The sequence below is a fragment of the Papio anubis genome, chromosome 17 (genome assembly GCF_008728515.1).
Source record: "Papio anubis isolate 15944 chromosome 17, Panubis1.0, whole genome shotgun sequence".
NCBI classification, from domain to species: domain Eukaryota; kingdom Metazoa; phylum Chordata; class Mammalia; order Primates; family Cercopithecidae; genus Papio; species Papio anubis.
The window spans coordinates 72,858,108-72,877,450 of record NC_044992.1 but is presented as its reverse complement, the minus strand read 5'-3'; the positions used below and the strand labels follow the sequence as shown (position 1 = coordinate 72,877,450).

At 54.9% G+C, this 19,343-nt stretch overlaps 1 protein-coding gene across 4 annotated transcripts in view; it reads left to right on the top strand.

The window, feature by feature from the left end:
* The first annotated feature begins 145 nt into the window (after positions 1-145).
* Positions 146-19,343, top strand: part of SLC38A10 (solute carrier family 38 member 10) — a 38,352-nt gene continuing 19,154 nt past the window's right edge. Inside the window, exons 1-7 of one of the 4 annotated variants that reach the window (XM_031657864.1) lie at positions 153-299; positions 1,404-1,547; positions 3,600-3,724; positions 7,075-7,177; positions 8,344-8,526; positions 12,108-12,219; positions 14,371-14,477. In XM_031657864.1, the coding sequence (XP_031513724.1) occupies positions 207-299; positions 1,404-1,547; positions 3,600-3,724; positions 7,075-7,177; positions 8,344-8,526; positions 12,108-12,219; positions 14,371-14,477 (867 nt within the window). In that variant the 5' untranslated portion in view covers positions 153-206. Of the gene's footprint in view, positions 300-1,403; positions 1,548-3,599; positions 3,725-7,074; positions 7,178-8,343; positions 8,527-12,107; positions 12,220-14,370; positions 14,478-19,343 lie in introns of all 4 variants that reach the window. The other 3 variants (XM_031657865.1, XM_031657866.1, XM_031657867.1) reach the window with 3 other exon arrangements.

The following is a 19,343-nucleotide window of genomic DNA, read 5'->3' as shown; positions in this document are numbered from 1 at the left end:
GGAACCCAGAAGGCGGAGCTTGCAGTGAGCTGAGATCACGCCACTGCACTCCAGCCTGGGCGACAGAGCGAGACTCCGTCTCAAAAAAAAAAAAAAACAAAAGATATCTGTCATTCAGTACAGCCTTGGGGTGGTCCCAGGAGGCTGCCAGGTGCTTTGCCAGCTCGCCCTGATGGCGTTTCCTGCACCCCCCATCCCCCTGCAGCATGATCGGGCTGATGCTGGGCACCTGCATCGCCTTCTACGTCGTGATTGGCGACTTGGGGTCCAACTTCTTTGCCCGGCTGTTCGGGTTTCAGGTAAGGACGTGTTCAGGGTTCTGGGTTGTTCAGATGCTGACGGCCGCTCTGAGGACCTCCGTGGGATCCTCCTGAGGACCGAGACCAGGATGCTGGTCGGGAGAAGCTTCTGTTGAGGCTGCTGTCATTCCAGGGGCTTGGCGGAGGGCGGGGGCTTTGCTGGGTCACGTCTGTGAGAGGTACAGGGGAGGAAACAAGCCAGGCAGAGTCTGACACCATGTAGATGAGGGGCGGGTCGGGGAGCCTCAGACCCGGGCACAGTGAAGAGTAAGTCTCTGCCAGCCTGGGCTGCCCGTTGGAGGGCAGAGGTGGCCAGGCCCTCGGGCATCCCCAGCCTCCGTGGTCACCCAGAGCTGCTGGGTGGATCCGGAGGCACCGCTGCCGGGGGCTGTGGACTCAGCACTTCTTGCAGGTACCTTGGGGTAGCCTCTTCCGTGCTTGGCCCCACCATGTAGAGGCCCACCTGACGGGCCCACACACCTTACCCTCGCTGCCGGGGAGCAGAGCCCCTCACTGGGCAGGGCGGGCATCATGGCACGTTAGGTGCTAACAGCATAGAAAGGCTTTCAAAGGCCACAGCTGAGGCGGGGGTGTCCTCTCCAGGAGTGGAATGTACCAGATTTGCTCCTTGTCAGAGACAGATCCAAGGAGCGTCCAGGGAGTTAGGCCCTCTACTCTGTCTCCGCATTCGACCTTCTGTTTTCCGTGCTTCTCAGTGACCTTTGTAGATAGAGCTTTGGGCCTGTCCTGCCCATAGGGCAGTCTGTACCTTTCCCGCCCTGTCCCCAGGGCAGCTGAGTCTGACCCGCAGCTCTGTGTTGCCTCCCGTGTTATGGGGGCTGCTGTCCTTTTGCTCTGGCTGTTCTCGCTCTGGGGCTGGGCTGGGCTCCAGGGAAGGGAAATGCCCAGTGTCCGAGGCTGCACACAGCACAGGGGCTGTGAGAGCGGCTTCCAGGCGAGCGTGCCAGCCTCAGACCTGCCGGCGTTGTTCACCTGGATGCCGTCGGCTTTCGGGCTCAGGATGCTCGCGCTCCCTGGCAGTGCAGAGAGCCGGGTGGTGAGCAGGTCCGGGCTGTGGCCAAGACCCCTGCTGGCTCCCTGCAGGTGGGCGGCACCTTCCGCATGTTCCTGCTGTTCGCCGTGTCACTGTGCATCGTGCTCCCACTCAGCCTGCAGCGGAACATGATGGCCTCCATCCAGTCCTTCAGCGCCATGGCCCTCCTCTTCTACACCGTGTTCATGTTCGTGGTGAGTCTGCGGTGCGTGCAGGCACCCGCTGAAAGGCTGCTCCTGGCCCAGTCTTTCCTGTGGTCACAGCATGCCCAGGTCTGGTGTGGCCACTTGCTACCTCCTGGGAATGTGTTGGAATTAGCAGGATATGCCAGGAAGTGCCATTCATCTCACGGTCCCTGGCACCACTGGGCAGACAGGGCTGGCTGATCCTAGGTGCGGTTGGCCAGCAGGAGAGGCTGGGGCTCAGGACAGGGGTGGCTCTGAGGCTGGTCTCATGTCATCTAGGCAAGGGGAAGGAAACGCCAAGTCCACTTGCTTATGCAAAGATGTCTTATGTAGGGTTTGTGACCGAGGCTCACGGCACCAGTGTTTTTTTTTTTTGAGGAGTCTCGCTCTGTTGCCCAGGCTAAAGTGCAGTGGCACGATCTCTGCTCACTTCAAGCTCTGCCTCCCAGGTTCACGCCATTCTCCTGCCTCAGCCTCCCAAATAGCTGGGACTACAGGTGCCCGCCACCACACCCAGCTAATTTTTTGTATTTTTTAGTAGCGATGTGGTTTCGCCGTATTAGCCAGGCTGGTCTCGATCTCCTGACCTCGTGATCCACCCGCCTCGGCCTCCCAAAGTGCTGGGATTACAGGTGTGAGCCACCGCACCAGGCCCAATGCCAGTGTTTTGACACAAGGTGGCAAGCTATTGTGGGTTTTTTTGTTTGTTTTTTTGAGATGGAGTCTCAGTCTTTCGCCCAGGCTGGAGTGCAGTGGTGCAATCTCGGCTCACTGCAACCTCCATCTTCCAGGTTCAAGTAATTCTCCTGCCTCAGCCTCTAGCCTCCAAGTAGGGATTACAGGCACCACCACGCCTGCTAATTTTTTTATTTTAGTAGAGAAGGGTTTCACCATCTCTGGCCAGGCTGGTCTTGAACTTGACCTCAAGCATCCACCTGCCTCTCGCCTCCCAAAGTGCTGGGATTACAGGCGTGAGCCACCGCCAATACCATTATTTCTAAGTGACACCTCTATACCAGGATGGACCAGGGCCAGCTGTGGGAGCTGGCACTGAGAACAATTTGGATACCACTCCACCCCAGCACACTTCCATTCCCTCTGCTGTGGCCCCCGCCTCCCCTTAGGAGCTCCCAGGACTCCAAGCCCCTGGGACCTGCCTGTTCCTGGCAAAGTCAGGAAATGACTCTTCCTGAGCAGCTTGAATCTGGTGTCTCTACAGCTGGTTTGGCGCCTAGAACGAGGGGCAGGTGGCTGGCTGGGGCCAGGGTCTCCCAGTGCTCCCTAGCTCTCCTCGAGTGAGGGCTACAGCCCCGTGGCAGCTACTCCTTTTACTCCTGAGATAGCCTGTGTTCCTAGGGCCAGTCTTTTTTTTTTTTTTTTTTGAGACGGAGTCTCGCTCTGTGGCCTAGGCTGAGTGCAGTGGCTGATCTCTCTAGCCTACTGCAAGCTCCGGCCTCTGGGTTTACGCCACGCATTCCTCCTGCCTTTAGCCTCCTCCCGAGTAGGCTGGGACTACAGGTGCCCTTCTACCTCACGGGCTAGTTTTTGTATTTTTTAGTAGAGACGGGTTTCACCTGTTAGCCAGGATGGTCTCGGACCTCCTGACCTTGTGGATCTCGCCTTGCCCCGCCTCCCAAAGTGCTGGGATTACAGGCTTGAGCTTACCGCTACCGCCGGTGGGCCAGTCTTTTGGAAGATGTCCGTGTCTAGCACAGTACAGGATGGAGTGGGACCTGCCCACGTGGGAAACCGACGTCTGTGACCGATGAGGCCGTGTACTCTCAGTGGTCTCCTCCTGTCTGCGCCAAGCAGCCCCTTTGCAAGAGCAGCTGCTCTGGTGCCCGCAGGATGAACCAGGGCGCTCTGAGGCAGGGACTGGGAATCCAGAAAGGCGTGGGGTCTCCGTGCCTCCAACTGGCAGCACAGGGTGGTGGGGGGCTGGGATGTGGGTGGGAAGAGTTGCACTCTCCTGCCACTCCTTCCCAGCGGCGTGTGGGCCAGGCTGCTGAGTCCCGCCTGCGTCCTGACCTGCCCCGTGCTCTCTGCCTGCTATTCCTGCAGATTGTGCTCTCCTCTCTCAGGCACGGCCTCTTCAGTGGGCAGTGGCTACAGCGGGTCAGCTATGTCCGCTGGGAGGGCGTCTTCCGCTGCATCCCGATCTTCGGCATGTCCTTCGCCTGCCAGTCGTAAGTGTCCTGCTGTGGCCCGTGGTGGAGGTGGGCTCTGTGATGGGGGCGGGCGAGCTGCTGGGAGATGGGACCCTCTGTCTTTCTCGTTTACTGTGGTCCCTCTGCTGGCTGCTGAAGAGTGATGTCTTGTTCGGTGATGACCTTGCCCCCACAGGTTGAGGGAGATAGTTGTATTTTAACTGGGAGGTAAATCGGCTTTATTCCTGGGACATGTTTGGGACTAGCTGGTGAGAGTCCCTGCTTTGCCAGATCCCCACAAGCAGAGCGTTGGCTGTGGGGGATGCAGCAACAGCCCAGCCATCTGACTGCACAGAGTCCTGAGCGTTTTGCCAGAATTTAGCTGTTCTGAGAATATTTAAAAGGAAATTGCACAAACATTGACTTCAGACGGCTGCTGGATGCATTTGGAGGCCTGCATGTACGCGCGAGCTTGCTTTCTCTCTGGCACGCAGAGCTCTGTAAATGCGGGTCGGGCTCTTCCATAATTCCAGCAGCATTACCTTCTCCACCAAAATGACAAGAGCGAGTGATTCATGCCCGGTTGGAACATGGTAACCGGCTGAAAAGAGAGGCGTAAATCCGGTGCGGACGGGAAAAGACCATCGGTGTGCGGGGGGCTGGCAGAGCGGCCCCTGTAGCGTTAGTGGGCATGCATTGAGCCAATCGTAAACTAATGTGACAGATGAAATTTGTTCATACCGCTGTGTTTACACCCACATGCGAGATCCAAATCGTCATTTCCCACTTAGCGTCTCTCTTGGCAGCTCCGTCTCCACCAGAACGCGCCCCAGTCTTGCTGTTTAATATCCCATTATGATCGGTGACAGAAGCCGCATTCTTCCGCTGCGTACCTAGTTACCAGTTGCCCTTTGTGTCTGCGTGTTTGCGTATTTAGAAATGAATCTGCAGCTGGGGGTTTTTGGTGGTGGCCACGTAGCAGCCAGTGCACCTCGTTCGGGTCTGGTTCCGAGGTCAGGTGCCGCGTTCTAAAGTGCTGGAGCGTGTGGCTCACCAAGTGCAGCTTTCCTTCTGCCCCTCCCCGAGGACGTGTGGGCCCACAGATTCACCTGACATTCTCCCAAGCAGGGACATCCCTCCCTGTGCTGACCGCCGCGCTGACCTCCCCACCCCTGAGCCCAGGAATGTTTGCTGAGAGCAGAGACCTCTCTTCCCTCCCACAGCATCACTACGCCAGACTGCCTGTCCCTGCTGGGGTGGCCGGCTGCGCCCGCTGCCTGTGTGATTGGCCTGGGTGCCAGCTGGGACCAGGCCTTCCCTGTGCCTTCACTATCTGGCCGTTTCTGGTAAATGCATACCTGGTTATGCAGAACGGTTGTCCTAGGCCCAGAGAAGCAGCCGGGGCAGCACTGAGCCCAGGAGGCCCTGGAGGGCAGGGTCTGTCTGGAAACTGGGGTCTCCATCCTCACAGCGGGGCAGAGGGCCATACACCCAAGAGCTCTACTTGACTCCGGTAGGCCCTGAGCCTCAGAGGCTGCCTTGCAAGGTGGGCGGGCCAGGGATGCTCTGTCTGGGGCCGTGGGCCAGCGCTCAGGACGTCCCCAGTCTGTGGAACTCCTTTGCAGGTGGCCAGGAGGTTTTGTGGCTCCTACCTTGTTTCTTTCCAGGGATGATCCCGGGGGTCCCTGGGGTAGGTGGTCAGGATTGGAGAGGAGCCTGGGGCTTGGCCTTCCACCCTGGCCACCCCATGTGTGTGGGACACCCCTTCCCACAGTGTCCGTGGCTTCCTTGGGGATCACTCCCCACAGTGTGTGTTGGGGGATGGGGGTAAGCACGTGTCATGGGGCACCAACGCTGGTCCCCTCAAGCCGAGACTCCCTGGTGTGGACTCAGCTCCAGCCAGAGGACAGTTCAGCACTGGGAAGTCCTGAGGCTGTGGGTCTGGGGCCGTGGAGACCTCTTGTGTTTTTCCCGTTTCTCTGCCGGCCTCCTGGGGCTGTGTGCGCAGGCACTGGCCACTTAGCTCCCTTGTAGCCTGGGCTGAGGGGAAGGCGCATGTCCTGTGGGGCCCCCTGACTGCTGTTGATGGCACTCCATGATGAGGGCAGCCCGATGGGATGCTGTGCTAGGACCTGGGCAGCAGGACACCAGCGGCCGCTGGCAGGGCCTTCTCACTTGTCCTTGTCAGTCTGCTGGGTTTTCTTTTCCTTTTTTTGGAGATGGTGTCCTGCTGTGTCACCCAAGCTGGAGTACAGTGATGCGATCACCGCTCACTGCAGCCTCGACTTCCCAGGCTCCAGTGATCCTCCTGCCTCGGCCTTCCAAAGTGCTGGTATTCAGGCGTTGGCCACTGTGCCTGGCCTGGTTTGATTGTTAATAAAGTCAGGACGTCCTGTTTTTCTTTTACTTTCTTCAAGGCGGTTTGGGATTTGGCTCCGCTGGCCGCTATGCTGGTCCGTTTACTGGCTGCTGGCTTTCTGCATCCCGCCCTGCCCCTGGCCCACCCAGCTTCCTTTGTGCCCTTGAGCCCCTGCCTTGGGACAGCCATGGCCATGGCCACCTGGACACCCTAGGAGCACCCGCCTGGACTCCCACTCCAGAGTCCTTGCTCAGCCCCATGGCAGAGTGGCTCTCAGCGTGCTCTGGCGTGTACCTGGCCTAGCTCCCTTCTCCCCGTCTGCACACAGATGCTCCATGGCCCCAGCCTCTCCCTTCCTGTCTTGCCCACCCCTCTCCAGGGGCTCAGGTCCCTGTGCACATCCCTCAGATGGGTCTGCTGCCTGTTCAGGGCTGTCATGTCCTTGCCTGGCCGGTGGCTTGGGTCCCTCCCACCCCCAGCAGCTCCACACTCCTGGCACTAGGCCGTGGGACCGAAGCCAGTTTTCTCATCACACAAGTGAGAGGCTGCAGCGGGGAATCGCGCCCCAGGCCGTCTCCTTGTCTGTGCCGACTCTGATCATTCCTGTGCGGAGGCGCGGAGATGGCGGCGCTGAGATGGGCCGGCCGCCCGGGCCAGGGTGTTTGTTTAACTTTCTCTCCTTTTGACAGCGATTCTCTGAGCAGCCTCCTCCGGCTGCTTCCCCTGTAAACTTGCTGCTTTGACTCTCAGCGCCCGCTCCCTGGTGTGGAGCAGCAGCCTGTCGTCCTAGCCTTGGGGAACGTTCGTGTGGCGCACACTCTGGGGGGTGTCCTGAGTGGGGACTGCGGCAGCGCTCCCGTCCTCAGCATCGTGAAATCCTGGCTTCAGCGCTGGGACTTCAGTGTGTGGAGATGTTGCATGAGGAAGGTCAGAGGCTCTCGGCTGGGCTGCAGAGAGCTCCTGGAAGTGGTGCCGCGGGGGAGGGCGTGCCTCTCTCGGGTCTGCTGTGAAATGGCCTGTTTCTATACAGCCAGGTGCTACCCACGTACGACAGCCTGGATGAGCCGTCGGTGAAAACCATGAGCTCCATATTTGCCTCCTCCCTCAATGTGGTCACCACCTTCTACGTCATGGTAAGAGCCTTGCCATGCCCCCTCCACACCTGTGTCATGCCAGCATGACATGCTGTGGTGCCCCCGGGACTGCCACAGGCACGGCCCTGGCCCTGTGTGCTGCCGGATTCTTCTCTGTGTTCCCATCCCAGTGTCTGGAGGCTGCGCGGGGACCTGGGGCAGCTCCATCGGCTTCCATGATTCCAGGACCAGCCCCGTGAGCGTGGGTCCACCCTGGGCCAGGAAGCTCTCCTGACCTGAGGAGCCGGGCACCAGGGCTGCTCCCAGGGCACTTTATCCGAGCCACTCTTACCGTCTCTGCAAGACCTCTGTTAATTCTCTCTAGAAATGGGCATATTTCGGCCGGGCGCAGTTGCTCACGCCTGTAATCCCAGCACTTTGGGAGGCCAAGGCGGGCGGATCACGAGGTCAGGAGATCAAGACCAGCCTGGCCAACATGGTGAAACCCCGTCTCTACTAAAAATACAAAAATTAGCTGGGCATGGTGGTGCATGTGTGTAAACCCAGCGACTCGGATGGCTGAGGCAAGAGAATTGCTTGAACCAGGACCTGGGAGGCGGAGGTACACTGAGTCCGAGATTGCACTACTGCACTCCAGTCTGGGCTTCAGAGGGAGACCCCGTCTCAAAAAAAAAAAAAAAAAAAAGCCAGGCATGGTGACTCACACCTGTAATCCCAGCACTTTGGGAGGCTGAGGCGGGCAGATCACGAGGTCAGGAGATTGAGACCATCCTGGCTAATACGGTGAAACCCCGTCTCTACTAAAAATACCAAAAAATTAGCCGGGCGTGGTGGTGGGCGCCTGTAGTCTTGGTTGCTTGGGAGGCTGAGGCAGGAGAATAGTGTGAACCCGGGAGGCGGAGCTTGCAGTGAGCCGAGATCGCGCCACTGCACTCCAGCTTGGGCGACAGTGCGAGACAAAACGTCTCAAAAAAAGAAAAAGAAGTGGGCATGTTCCTTACAGAAACTGGAGATTTTAAGAAGAAGGAGGCCAAATGGTGCTTTGGCCCTGAAGGCCATCTCTTACAGAAGCTTCATTGTGAAGTGGATTGAAGGCCATTCTGAGGGGCAGGGCACAGGTCCCCCCCATGCCCTGCCCACTGCGACAGGTGCCACTCAGACTAGGATGTCCGTCTGCCACATTGCCATTTCTCATTCTCCAACAGGTGGGATTTTTTGGCTACGTGAGCTTCACCGAGGCCACAGCCGGCAACGTGCTCATGCACTTTCCCTCCAACCTGGTGACGGAGATGCTCCGTGTGGGCTTCATGATGTCGGTGGCCGTGGGCTTCCCCATGATGATCCTGCCCTGCCGGCAGGCCCTGAGCACGCTGCTGTGTGAGCAGCAGGTAAGACCCTCAGGGCGCTCTCCGGATCGTAATAGCACAGGTCAGCCTTGCTTCCCACAAGCCCCCAGCTGTCCCGAACCAGAGATGTAGCAGGAAAGTGGGGATTTGCGTCAGAGGAGTCCTGGGAGGGTGGAAGTTGGGGGAGCCTAGAGGAACCAGATTGATGGGCAGGAGCTGATAATGGCCAGACTCTGGAGATGGGCACATGGCGTTCAGTGCACAGTTCTCTTTACTTTTGTGTAACTTCGAAAAATTTTAACAATATAGCAGAAGATTTTTGAACCATAAGAGAGGCTGAGTTTGACGCAGGCCATAGTGGTGGTGCCTGTGGTCCCAACTCCTTGGGAGGCTGAGGCTAGAGATCATGGAGTCCGGGAGGCCGAAGTAGAGGGATTGGGCGTGAGTCCGGGAGGCCAGGCTATAGAGGGATTGGTGTGGAGTCCGGGAGGCCAGGCAGAGGATTGGGTGGAGTCCGGGGAGGCCGAGGGCGAAAGGAGGGATTGGTGCGGAGTCCGGGAGGCCGAGGCGAGAGGATTGCGTGAGTCCAGAAGGTTGAGGTCAAGTGTGGATTGCAATGCCATACCCAGCTAAAGGCCAGGAGTAAGACTCCTTGTCTTTTAAATACATTTTGCAAAAATAGGCTGGGTATGTGGCTCGGCTAATTGTAATCCCAGCCCTTTGGGAGGGCGAGGTGGGAGGATGGCTTAGGCCCAGCGGTTGGAAACCAGCCTGGGCAACATCGCTTGACTCCATCTTTACAAAAAATTAACAAAAATCAGCCAGGCATGGCAGCACATGCCTGTAGTCCCAGCGACTCGGGAGGCTGAGGCAGGAGGATCACTTGAACCAAGAATTCAAGGCTGTAGTGGGCCATGACCGCTCCACCATGCTCCAGCCTGGGCTACAAAGTGAGACCCTGTTTCTAAAAGAGAAAGAAGGGAAAATAAAAAGTGAGGCTGGGTTTTTTCACGGTAATGTGTGTAGGCAAGGCAGCCGCTTAGTTCTTTATAAGAAATTTTCGCCTGTAGGAGTTGAAACTAGAAGGCTGTCCTGGTTCTCTCCTTGCGGCAGAGATAACCCTGAAAGGCATGCTGTGCTGTCTTGTGCCCCAAGCACGGGGGTGCAGACGCCGCTCTGCCGTGTTGGAGGAGCCCTGCCTCATCCAGGTTCCCCTCCTGCCTCCCCTTGGGAGCTCTGCCCGGTGGCCCATCCGTCTTCTGTCCCGCAGCCTGAGATCTGTGAGCCTGGTATGTCCCGTCAGCTGGGACTCCCGGTGGCTAGAAGCACACATTTCTCTTGAACTGTTTCAGCCAAGGGGGGTTGAGTGGTCTCGGAGAATCCAGGGGAGAGTCCAGCAGTCACAGTGGGGGCGGTGGGTCTCCCTGGGCCTTGGGAACAGCAGCACGGGCTCACTGTCCATGTGGCTGGGTGCGTGGTCACCACAGCCTGGTGGCAGTCATGTGCCTCCTGCAGACTTCCACCAGCCACATGCCTCTGGCTTCACAGCAGAGGCCAAGCACCAAGGACTGAGCGCCTCCCACACGTGCTGGTGCTCCTCTCCTGCAGAGTTCAGGCACCTGGGCACGGGTGAGGCAGGATCGAGGAGGCGAGGCCAGAGCCCATCATCTGGCCGTGGGGTTTCCCCGACGTGTGTGGCCAGGCCAGCTTTCACTGTTTGATGTTTTGTACCTGAGCAGCATCTGTATTTCTGTACATGACCCATTTTTATCTTGTTAAAAAATTGATAGTGGCATTAAAGGTATTGTGACTCGAGTAGGAAAGCTCACACACACCCTTCATCCCAAGGAGGACCTGGCTGTGTTTCCTGTCAGTGCCCGTGGCTTCTTTCCCAGAGGTGTGGCCCCGGCCATGCCACCTGCTTTCTTGTCTTCGGCCGATGTGCCGAGAGCATTTCTCCACGGTCCCTACAAGCCTGCAGGGGCTCTGCTTCCTTGGCTTCTCCGCTTGTTGCAGACGCCTGGGTGCGTTGCTCCTTCACCCTTGACCTCTCGTGGATGACCATCTCACAACAGTCTTCATGCTGAAGTCCCCTCTCCCCTTCTCTGGGTCTATGTCATAGGGAAATTTCTAGGACCGGGACTCTTGTGTGATGGACCTAATCCCCAACCTCCCTGGCCTGTATACAAATTATCGCCCTAAGGCCGATAGGAAATTCTGGCTCGAGCTTCCACAGTCCATTCTCTGTAAAAGTCCATTCTGAAAATGGGATGCTTCAAAACTGTAGTTCTAGAAAGTTCTGCAGTTGTTTCCTAGTCCAGGGATAGTCATCATGGCCAGCCCATCCTGTGTGTTAACTCATTTGGTCCTTACCACGGCTGGATGAGGAGCTGCTTCTGTTGACAGATGAGGAAACTGAGGCATGGAGGTTAAGTCACTTGCCTAGGGGCACTCAACTGGGGCTGGTGAGTGGCAGAGCAAGGATTTGAGCCAGGTGGTCTGGCTCCTGTGTCCTGTACTAGAGACCACAGCCGGAGGCCCTGGGGCAGGTGGGGTCTGAGGCCATCTGTCCTTGGCTCTGCCTCCTCCTCTGGAATGAATGGCCCTGGCATCCTGGTGCAGAGCAGTAGAGGCCTGGCTGCACCCTGCAGCCAAAACAGGCACTTGCAATTTGGTGATGCCTCATCATGCCCTTCTCACCTCTTCTTCCTGCACTTTGAAATTGCTCACTGAGGCCGGGCGCCGTGGCTCAAGCCTGTAATCCCAGCACTTTGGGAGGCCGAGACAGGCGGATCACGAGGTCAGGAGATCGAGACCATCCTGGCTGACACAGTGAAACCCCGTCTCTACTAAAAAATACAAAAAACTAGCTGGGCGAGGCGGCGGGCGCCTGTAGTCCCAGCTACTCGGGAGGCTGAGGCAGGAGAATGGCGTGAACCCGGGAGGCGGAGCTTGCAGTGAGCTGAGATCCGGCCACCGCACTCCAGCCTGGGCGACAGAGTGAGACTCCGTCTCAAAAAAAAAAAAAAGAAATTGCTCACTGCTTGTTGCACATCTGCTGGAGATGATAACACAGCCGTGTGTGCATGTGTGTGGGATAACACGGCCACGTGTGCGTGTGTGCGTGGGGGTTGTGCCCTCATCCTGAAGATGATAACACGGCCACATGTGTGCGTGTGTGTGTGTGTGGGTTGTGCCCTCATCCTGAAACCTGTGGGCCGGGAGAGGCCTAGAGACATTTGGCAGGCAGCCTGTATTCTGCTCTCCATACTTCCTGGCACTTAAAAAACTCTCTCATGGTGTTGCTCTAAAAGCAAAAAGGAAAACGGAAGGACTCGGTACTCACATTTCAAAAGGACGCTGTAAAGTTTATGGTCTGTGCCTGGGGTGAGAAGCCCTCGTGCTTTCCTGGCGTGTTGCAGGTTTGGGTTGCAGGTTCCCGTTCAAGTTGCTCAGCCAGATCTGATTGTGCTGGTCAGGCTCACCTGCCAGGTGAGTGCGCAGCTGGCCTCACGTGGAGATGTGCCTGGTGTGCCTGGCAGAGCCCTTTCAGGCTTTGCTTTCTAGGAGAGTGGTGGAGGAAATCAGTCCTTTCAAAACCTTTTCGTTTTTCTTTTATACAGCAAAAAGATGGCACCTTTGCAGCAGGGGGCTACATGCCCCCTCTCCGGTTTAAAGCGCTTACCCTCTCTGTGGTGTTTGGAACCATGGTCGGTGGCATCCTTATCCCCAATGGTAAGGCGGGAGGGCTGCTCTAGTGCCGGGCAGTGGGACCCGGGGGCTTCGGCATCAACCACGACCTGCCCAGTTATGAGCTGTCTTCTCTGGTCTCCTAAAAAAGTCTAGAGACTTTGTCATTTTTTCTCTGGCCCACGGAGAAAGGCAGGGGATAAAATCTGGCAGCTTGAGCCGGGCGCAGTGGCTCACGCTTGTAATCCCAGCACTTTGGGAGGTTGAGGTGGGCGGATCACCTGAGATTGGGAGTTCAAGACCAGCCTGACCAACATGGAGAAACCCTGTCTCTACTAAAAATACAAAATTAGCCGGGCATGGTGATGCATGCCTGTAATCCCAGCTAGTTGGGAGGCTGAGGCAAAAGAATCACTTGAACCTGGGAGGAGGAGGTTGCTGTGAGCCGAGCCGAGATCACGCCATTGCACTCCAAGCTGGGCAACAGGAGAGAAACTCCGTCTCAAAAAAAAAAAAATCTGGCAACTTGCCGGGCATGGTGGCTTACACCTGTAATCCCAGCACTTTGGGAGGCCAGGGTGGGCGGATCACGAGGTCAGGAGATCGAGACCATCCTGGCTGACACGGTGAAACCCCATCTCTACTAAAAATATCAAAAAATTAGCTGGGGGTGGTGGTGGACGCCTATAGTCCCAGCTACTCGGGAGGCTGAGGCAGGAGAATGGCATGAACCCGAGAGAGGGAGTTTGCAGTGAGCCGAGATCGCACCACTGCACTCCAGCCTGGGTGACAGAGCGAGACTCCGTCTCAAAAAAAAAAAAAAAAAATTCTGGCAGCTTGATGGAACAGCAGACACCCGTTGACACCTGGGTGGAGAGAGACTGCAGTGCTGGGACACAGGCTCGATTTGTAGAACCAACTATTTTATTTTATTTTATTTTATTTTATTTTATTTTATTTTATTTTTTTGAGACGGAGTCTCGCTGTGTCGCCCAGGCTGGAGTGCTGTGGCCGGATCTCAGCTCACTGCAAGCTCCGCCTCCTGGGTTCACGCCATTCTCCCGCCTCAGCCTCCGAGTAGCTGGGACTACAGGCGCCCGCCACCTCGCCCGGCTAGTTTTTTGTATTTTTTAGTAGAGACGGGGTTTCACCATGTTAGCCAGGATGGTCTCGATCTCCTGACCTCGTGATCCACCCGCCTCGGCCTCCCAAAGTGCTGGGATTACAGGCTTGAGCCACCGCGCCCGGCCAGAACCAACTATTTTAGAACAGTGCATGCTGTCCTGTTGATTCTTTTGACTTCTGATTTTGTTGACGCATTACCAAGGGAAGCGTTGAAGGCCCTGAACGTATTTGTGTTACCCAAATGCACCCGCTCCCTAGCAGACAAGACAGAGCTCATTATCATCAGATCCACAGGGGAACTCGCACTCACTCTCCCCAGGGAACAGCCCTAGAGGTGATCTGTCTGGGCTCCTGGCAGGGGCTGCAGCCTGGCATACACGCCGGGCCCTGGTTTCTCCACCTGCCCTTGGGTAGGTGCTGCCCGCCTAGGGCCACTCAGGGAGCAGCAGGCAGGAGAGGCTGCGCGGGAGCCGTGCTGTGCGGAGCCAGCATTTGCTTTTGGCAGGAAGTCCCTAGTGTCTGACTCTGTTTTTTATTTTTTTTGAGACGGAGTCTTGGTCTGTCGCCCAGGCTGGAGTGCAGTGGTGCGATCTCGGCTCACTGCAAGCTCCACCTCCTGGGTTCATGCCATTCTCCTGCCTCAGCCTCCCGAGTAGCTGGGACTACAGGTGCCTGCCACCACACCCGGCTAAGTTTTTGGTATTTTTAGTAGAGATGGGGTTTCACCATGTTAGCCAGGATGGTCTCGATCTCCTGACCTCGTGATCTGCCCGCCTCTGCCTCCCAAAGTGCTGGGATTGCAGGCGTGAGCCACCGCGCCCGGCCGTGTCTTGACTCTTTAAAGATGAGCCATCAGAAAATTCACCCCGGAGCCCAAATGCACTGTTGGAGGAATCAGCCGCAGTTGTCAGGCTTTCTGGGCACGGAGGGCGTGTCTGCTCCCGGCTCTCACCTGGACGGCCTTTCCTTCAATGCTGGCTTGCTCACCTGTGTGCTGGGCAAAAAAGCTCAGGTCCCCTCCTGGCCGGAGCCCTTTCCCACTCATCCCTTTCTGTCACTTCTCTTTCCTAGTGGAGACCATCCTGGGCCTCACGGGTGCGACCATGGGAAGCCTCATCTGCTTCATCTGCCCGGCACTGATCTACAAGAAAATCCACAAGAACGCGCTTTCCTCCCAGGTGCACACCGCTTGAGGGCTGGCCTGGACCACGGCTGATTGGTCTGGGCTGGGGCGAGGTGGAGTCGGAAGGGAAGCCCCTGGTTCAGCGTTTTCAGACGGGTTCTGTCAAGAAACTTAAAACCCACAAAAGGGACTTGGTCCAGTCAGCCTGGGGAACCCTGGGTTCACCAGGACGCATGGTCTTTGCCCAGCAGGGCCACACTGACCTGCTCCAGCTGTGCATCAGGTTTTCCTGAGGCCGACTGTGCTGAGTCGTAAGCTCTTTCCCCGTGGTGTTTCTGCAGTGACTGCTTGTCCATGGATCTGCTGCCAGCTCTGAGTCCCCTCCCCAGCCGCCCACCCCCGAGGCCACCACCCACTGTTGTTCCTGGTGCGACCCTCGTGTGGCAGTCTGTGCACATCCACTCACGCGGCGGTCTGTGCGCGCGCATGTGCGTTTTTCTTTAATCGTAACACAGTTTCCTGCTGCTTTTCTCAAAATCCCGTGCAGGTCAGGTTGCCCCACAGCCGTGGGCACAGAACTGCCTGGCTATTTTTAGCCATTTCATGGTGTTCCGTGGTAGAAAAATTCCATAATCCCAGTCTCCGAAGTACTTACCTCTCCGGTCTTCTGGTATTGCAGACAAAATCGCGCTGAATATGTGTTCGTGAGCATGTCGACGTGTTTGAGCATGTGTCTGTAGGAAGCGTTTTAGAAGTGGAATCCTGTGTCAGGGGTGTGAGCATTTGTAAACGTGCTGGCTCTACCCAAATTGCCTGCAGTGTCACTCCCAGCCAGGCCCAAGGCTTCGGTCCCCGCACCCAGGACCTTCCAGGCTTCATCATTCTTGGCCTCTCTGGCGGGAGCTTGAGCGTCTTTTCGTGGGTTTAGAAGCCACTTGTGTTTCTTTTTCTGTGAACTGCCTGGGTTCTTTGCTCACTTTTTAGGGAGTTGTTGAGCTTTTTCTTACTGGTATATATTGATAATTTTTTTTTTTTTTTCTTTCGAGACAGAGTTTCACTCTTGTTGCCCAGGCTGGAGTGCAGTGGTGCAATCTCAGCTCACTGCAGCCTCCGCCTCCCGGGTTCAAGTGATTCTCCTGCCTCAGTCTCCCGAGTAGCTGAGATTACAGGCACACGTCACCACGCCCGGCTAATTTTGTATTTTTAGTGAGACGGGGTTTCTCCATGTTGGTCACACTGGTCTTGAACTCTTGACCCCAGGTGATCCACCCGCCTCGACCTCCCAAAGTGCTGGGATTACAGGTGTGAGCCACCGCACCCGGCCTCAACCTGGTAAGTTTTTACAAAGTGAACCACGTGGAACCACCATCCAGAGCAGACATAGGACATCCCAGCACCCCAGAGCTCCCCGTGGGTGCCTCACTGTCATCCACCCCCACCCCAAAGATCACTGCCCATCTGTCCGCCAGCATTCTAGAGTGATCTTGCCTGTCTTCAAGTTGTGGTAAATAGATTCTTACAGTGTACGTTAGAATACATGTCCACGTGTGTCAGCCACTTCTTCAGCATCTCGGCTCACTGCGACCTCTGCCTCCTGGGTTCAAGCAATTCTCCTGCTTCAGCTTCCTGAGTAGCTGGGATTCCAGGTGCGCGCCACTACACCCATCTAATTTTTGTATTTTTAGTAGAGATGGGGTTTTACCATGTTGGCCAGGCTGGTCTCAAACTCCTGACCTCAAATGATCCACCTGCCTCAGCCTCCCAAAGTGCTGGGATTACAGACGTGAGCCACTGCGCCTGGCCCCTTATTGATTTTTTGATCATGTTGTTTATGAGTTGTGAGAAAGGTATGATAATTCCTACTGTAATTGTAGATTTATTTGTCCTTTTAGTTCTATCACTTTTTGCTTTTTAGTTTGAAGCCATGTTATTAGGAGCAGACAGATTGAAGTTGGTTATATCTCCATTTTGAATTGACTTTTATCTTGTTGAATATTCCTTTTTATCGTTGGAAATACTTTCTCCTTCAAGTTGGCTTTGTAGCTAACTTAGCTCTGCTTTGGGTTTGTGCAGGATGGCTTGTTTCATCCCTTTTCTTTTGATTTCTCTAGTCCATCATATTCACAGTGTGTCTCTTACAATAGCACGTAGCTGACTTTTGTCTTGTTGGTATTCAGTCTGTGAATGGGAGTATTTAAGACTATTTACGGTTAATATAATAACTGATTTTTGGGAGAAAACTTTTAACTTATGTCCTATTATTTGTCTCATATGTCCTTTTTCTGTTTTTTGCTTTTTCTTTCTTTGGATCAATCAAACATTTAAATATTTACTCTTCTTTTAGCTTATTGGTACATTTCTATCCTTCTAACGATTATACTAGGCAGTTTATAACAACCCTTATTTAAAACTCCACAAGTGCCGGGCGCGGTGGCTCACGCCTGTAATCCCAGCACTTTGGGAGGCTGAGGCGGGTGGATCACGAGGTCAGGAGATCAAGACCATCCTGGCTAACACTGTGAAACCCCATCTCTACTAAAAATACAAAAAAAAACTTAGCCGGGCGTGGTGACGGGCACCTGTAGTCCCAGCTACTCAGGAGGCTAAGGCAGGAGAATGGCGTGAACCCGGGAGGCGGAGATTGCGGTGAGCCGAGATCGCGCCACTGCAGTCCAGCCTGGGCGACAGAGCGAGACTCTGTCTCAAAAATAAATAGGCCGGGCGCGGCGGCTCAAGCCTGTAATCCTAGCACTCTGGGAGGCCGAGACGGGCAGATCACGAGGTCAGGAGATCAAGACCATCCTGGCTAATACGGTGAAACCCCGTCTCTACTAAAAAAATACAAAAAACTAGCCAGGCGAGGTGGCGGGCGCCTGTAGTCCCAGCTACTCGGGAGGCTGAGGCAGGAGAATGCCGTAAACCCGGGAGGCGGAGCTTGCAGTGAGCTGAGATCCGGCCACTGCACTCCAACCCGGGCGACAGAGCGAGACTCCATCTCAATAAATAAATAAAACTCTAGAAGACATTGTTATTGTTGTTTCAAATAGTAGTTATTGATCCAGGCATGGTGGCTCACGCCTGTAATCTCAGCACTCTGGGAGGCTGAGGCAGGAGAATCACCTGAATCCAGGGGGTGGAGGTTGCAGTGAGCCGAGATCGCACCACTGTACTTCAGCCTGGGCAATAGAGCGAGAACCTCCATCTCAAAAAAAAAAAGAAAAAGAAAAAGAAAAAAGTATTTATATTGATTCTTTGTGGCTTCTTGTTTTTTTTTTGTCATGGGGTCTTGTTTTCTAGTGTGCCTGGTATTTTGCAGATGTCATGTTTGAGAAATCATAGAAGTTCTGGGTGACGTTGTCATCCATCCACATACGGGATAGGCAGAAGGCCTGTGTCCCATTGAGGCAGATGTGTTTCCAGTTGGCCTTGTTCCCAGGGAACAGCCCTTCTGGGGTCTCAGCTGGGCAGTGACACCCTCAGATGGTGGAATCTTCTGCTTGGCGTTCGTCTTGCTCCTTTCTGCATAGCTCGTAGCTGGCAAGTGCTTTGGGGGAGATTTTTGCACACAGAATGTGGAGTGACATGCTTCTCTGAGGTTTCCTTCTCTCCCTCGAGTTCTGGCTGCTGGGGCACCCTCATTCTTCCTTCTCGGTGCCCAGCCCTGTGAGTGTGCCCAGGCTCTAGGCTGTTGTGTTCTCTTGTCACGTCTGCTCAGTCCCAGTCATCGATGAGGCTCCAAGGACAACAGGCTTAACCTCGCTGTGACTGAGGGCTCTTCTCTGTCCTCTGGGATCCGGACCTCGCAAGTCTGAGGTGACAAAGTTGTTTATCAGTGTCTTTGGTTGGGTGTTTTTATTGTTTTTATCCAGCTTTTACCGTTGTTTTAAATGGGAAGACCAGTTTGATACCAGCTGTTAAGCCATAGCTTGAGGAGGAAGTTTCTTGGCGAGTTTTAGGAACTTCAGATGGCATGAGAGGCTCAGCCTCTGCCCATCAGATGTCACATGTCCTGCTATGCCAGGTCCCATGTTTTAGTCCACTGGGCTTTCTTAGAAAAAAAGTCTGTTCTGTGAGTTAGCAGGAGAAAGAAGGAAGGAAAGAAGGGAGGGAGGGAGGGAGGAAGAAAGAAAGAGAAAGAGAGTCATAGTTAGAATTTCTGTACTCCAGTATTATTTTAAAATAATTCCTCCCTCATTTTTTCTAATACTTTAATGACTTCTTTTTTTTTTATTTAAATCTTTGGTCCACCTGTATTTTATTTTGGTGTAAGAAACAAAGTATGTATCCTGAGTTTGTTTCTAGGTGGTTCCGTAGTCGTCAGACATGATTTATTGAATAATCATCACTGATGGGAAATGGTGTCACTATTGCAGATTAAATTCTTGTGTGTATTCAGGCCTCACTTGGGACCTGTGTTTTACTTTATTGGCTGGTCTGTCCTTCCATACCGTGTTAGTTGTGTGTTAGTTGCGTGTTCGTTGCACACCCTGGTGACACTCACCGAGCTGTGACTCGTGGCTCTTGGAACATTTTAATTCTCGTCCCGCCTCTTGGCTGTGAATAATACATTTTCTGCATAGTCTTCTTTGTTTTATTTTCTGTATGAATGTTGGAATCAGCCGATCTGACTCTAACAAAAAATTCGTCCTGCTTTTTATCTTTTAGTCTAACTGGGCTTTTTGAAACTATAGATTAACTTGGGAATTGCTGTCTTTACACTGCAGCGGACATGCAGGTGTCCGCGTGACTCCCCTGCCCAGCAGGAGGGTACCGTGTTTGGCTTCTCCAGACCTCACGAGGTCCTTCGTCCCCGTCTGTTTCCCAGGCTGCTGTTGGCTGCACTGCACGCTATCCTGGATCTCTTTTCCCCCTGGATTTTCTAAGTGGCTGTTCGTGTAAAGGGAAGCCAGAGATTTCATAG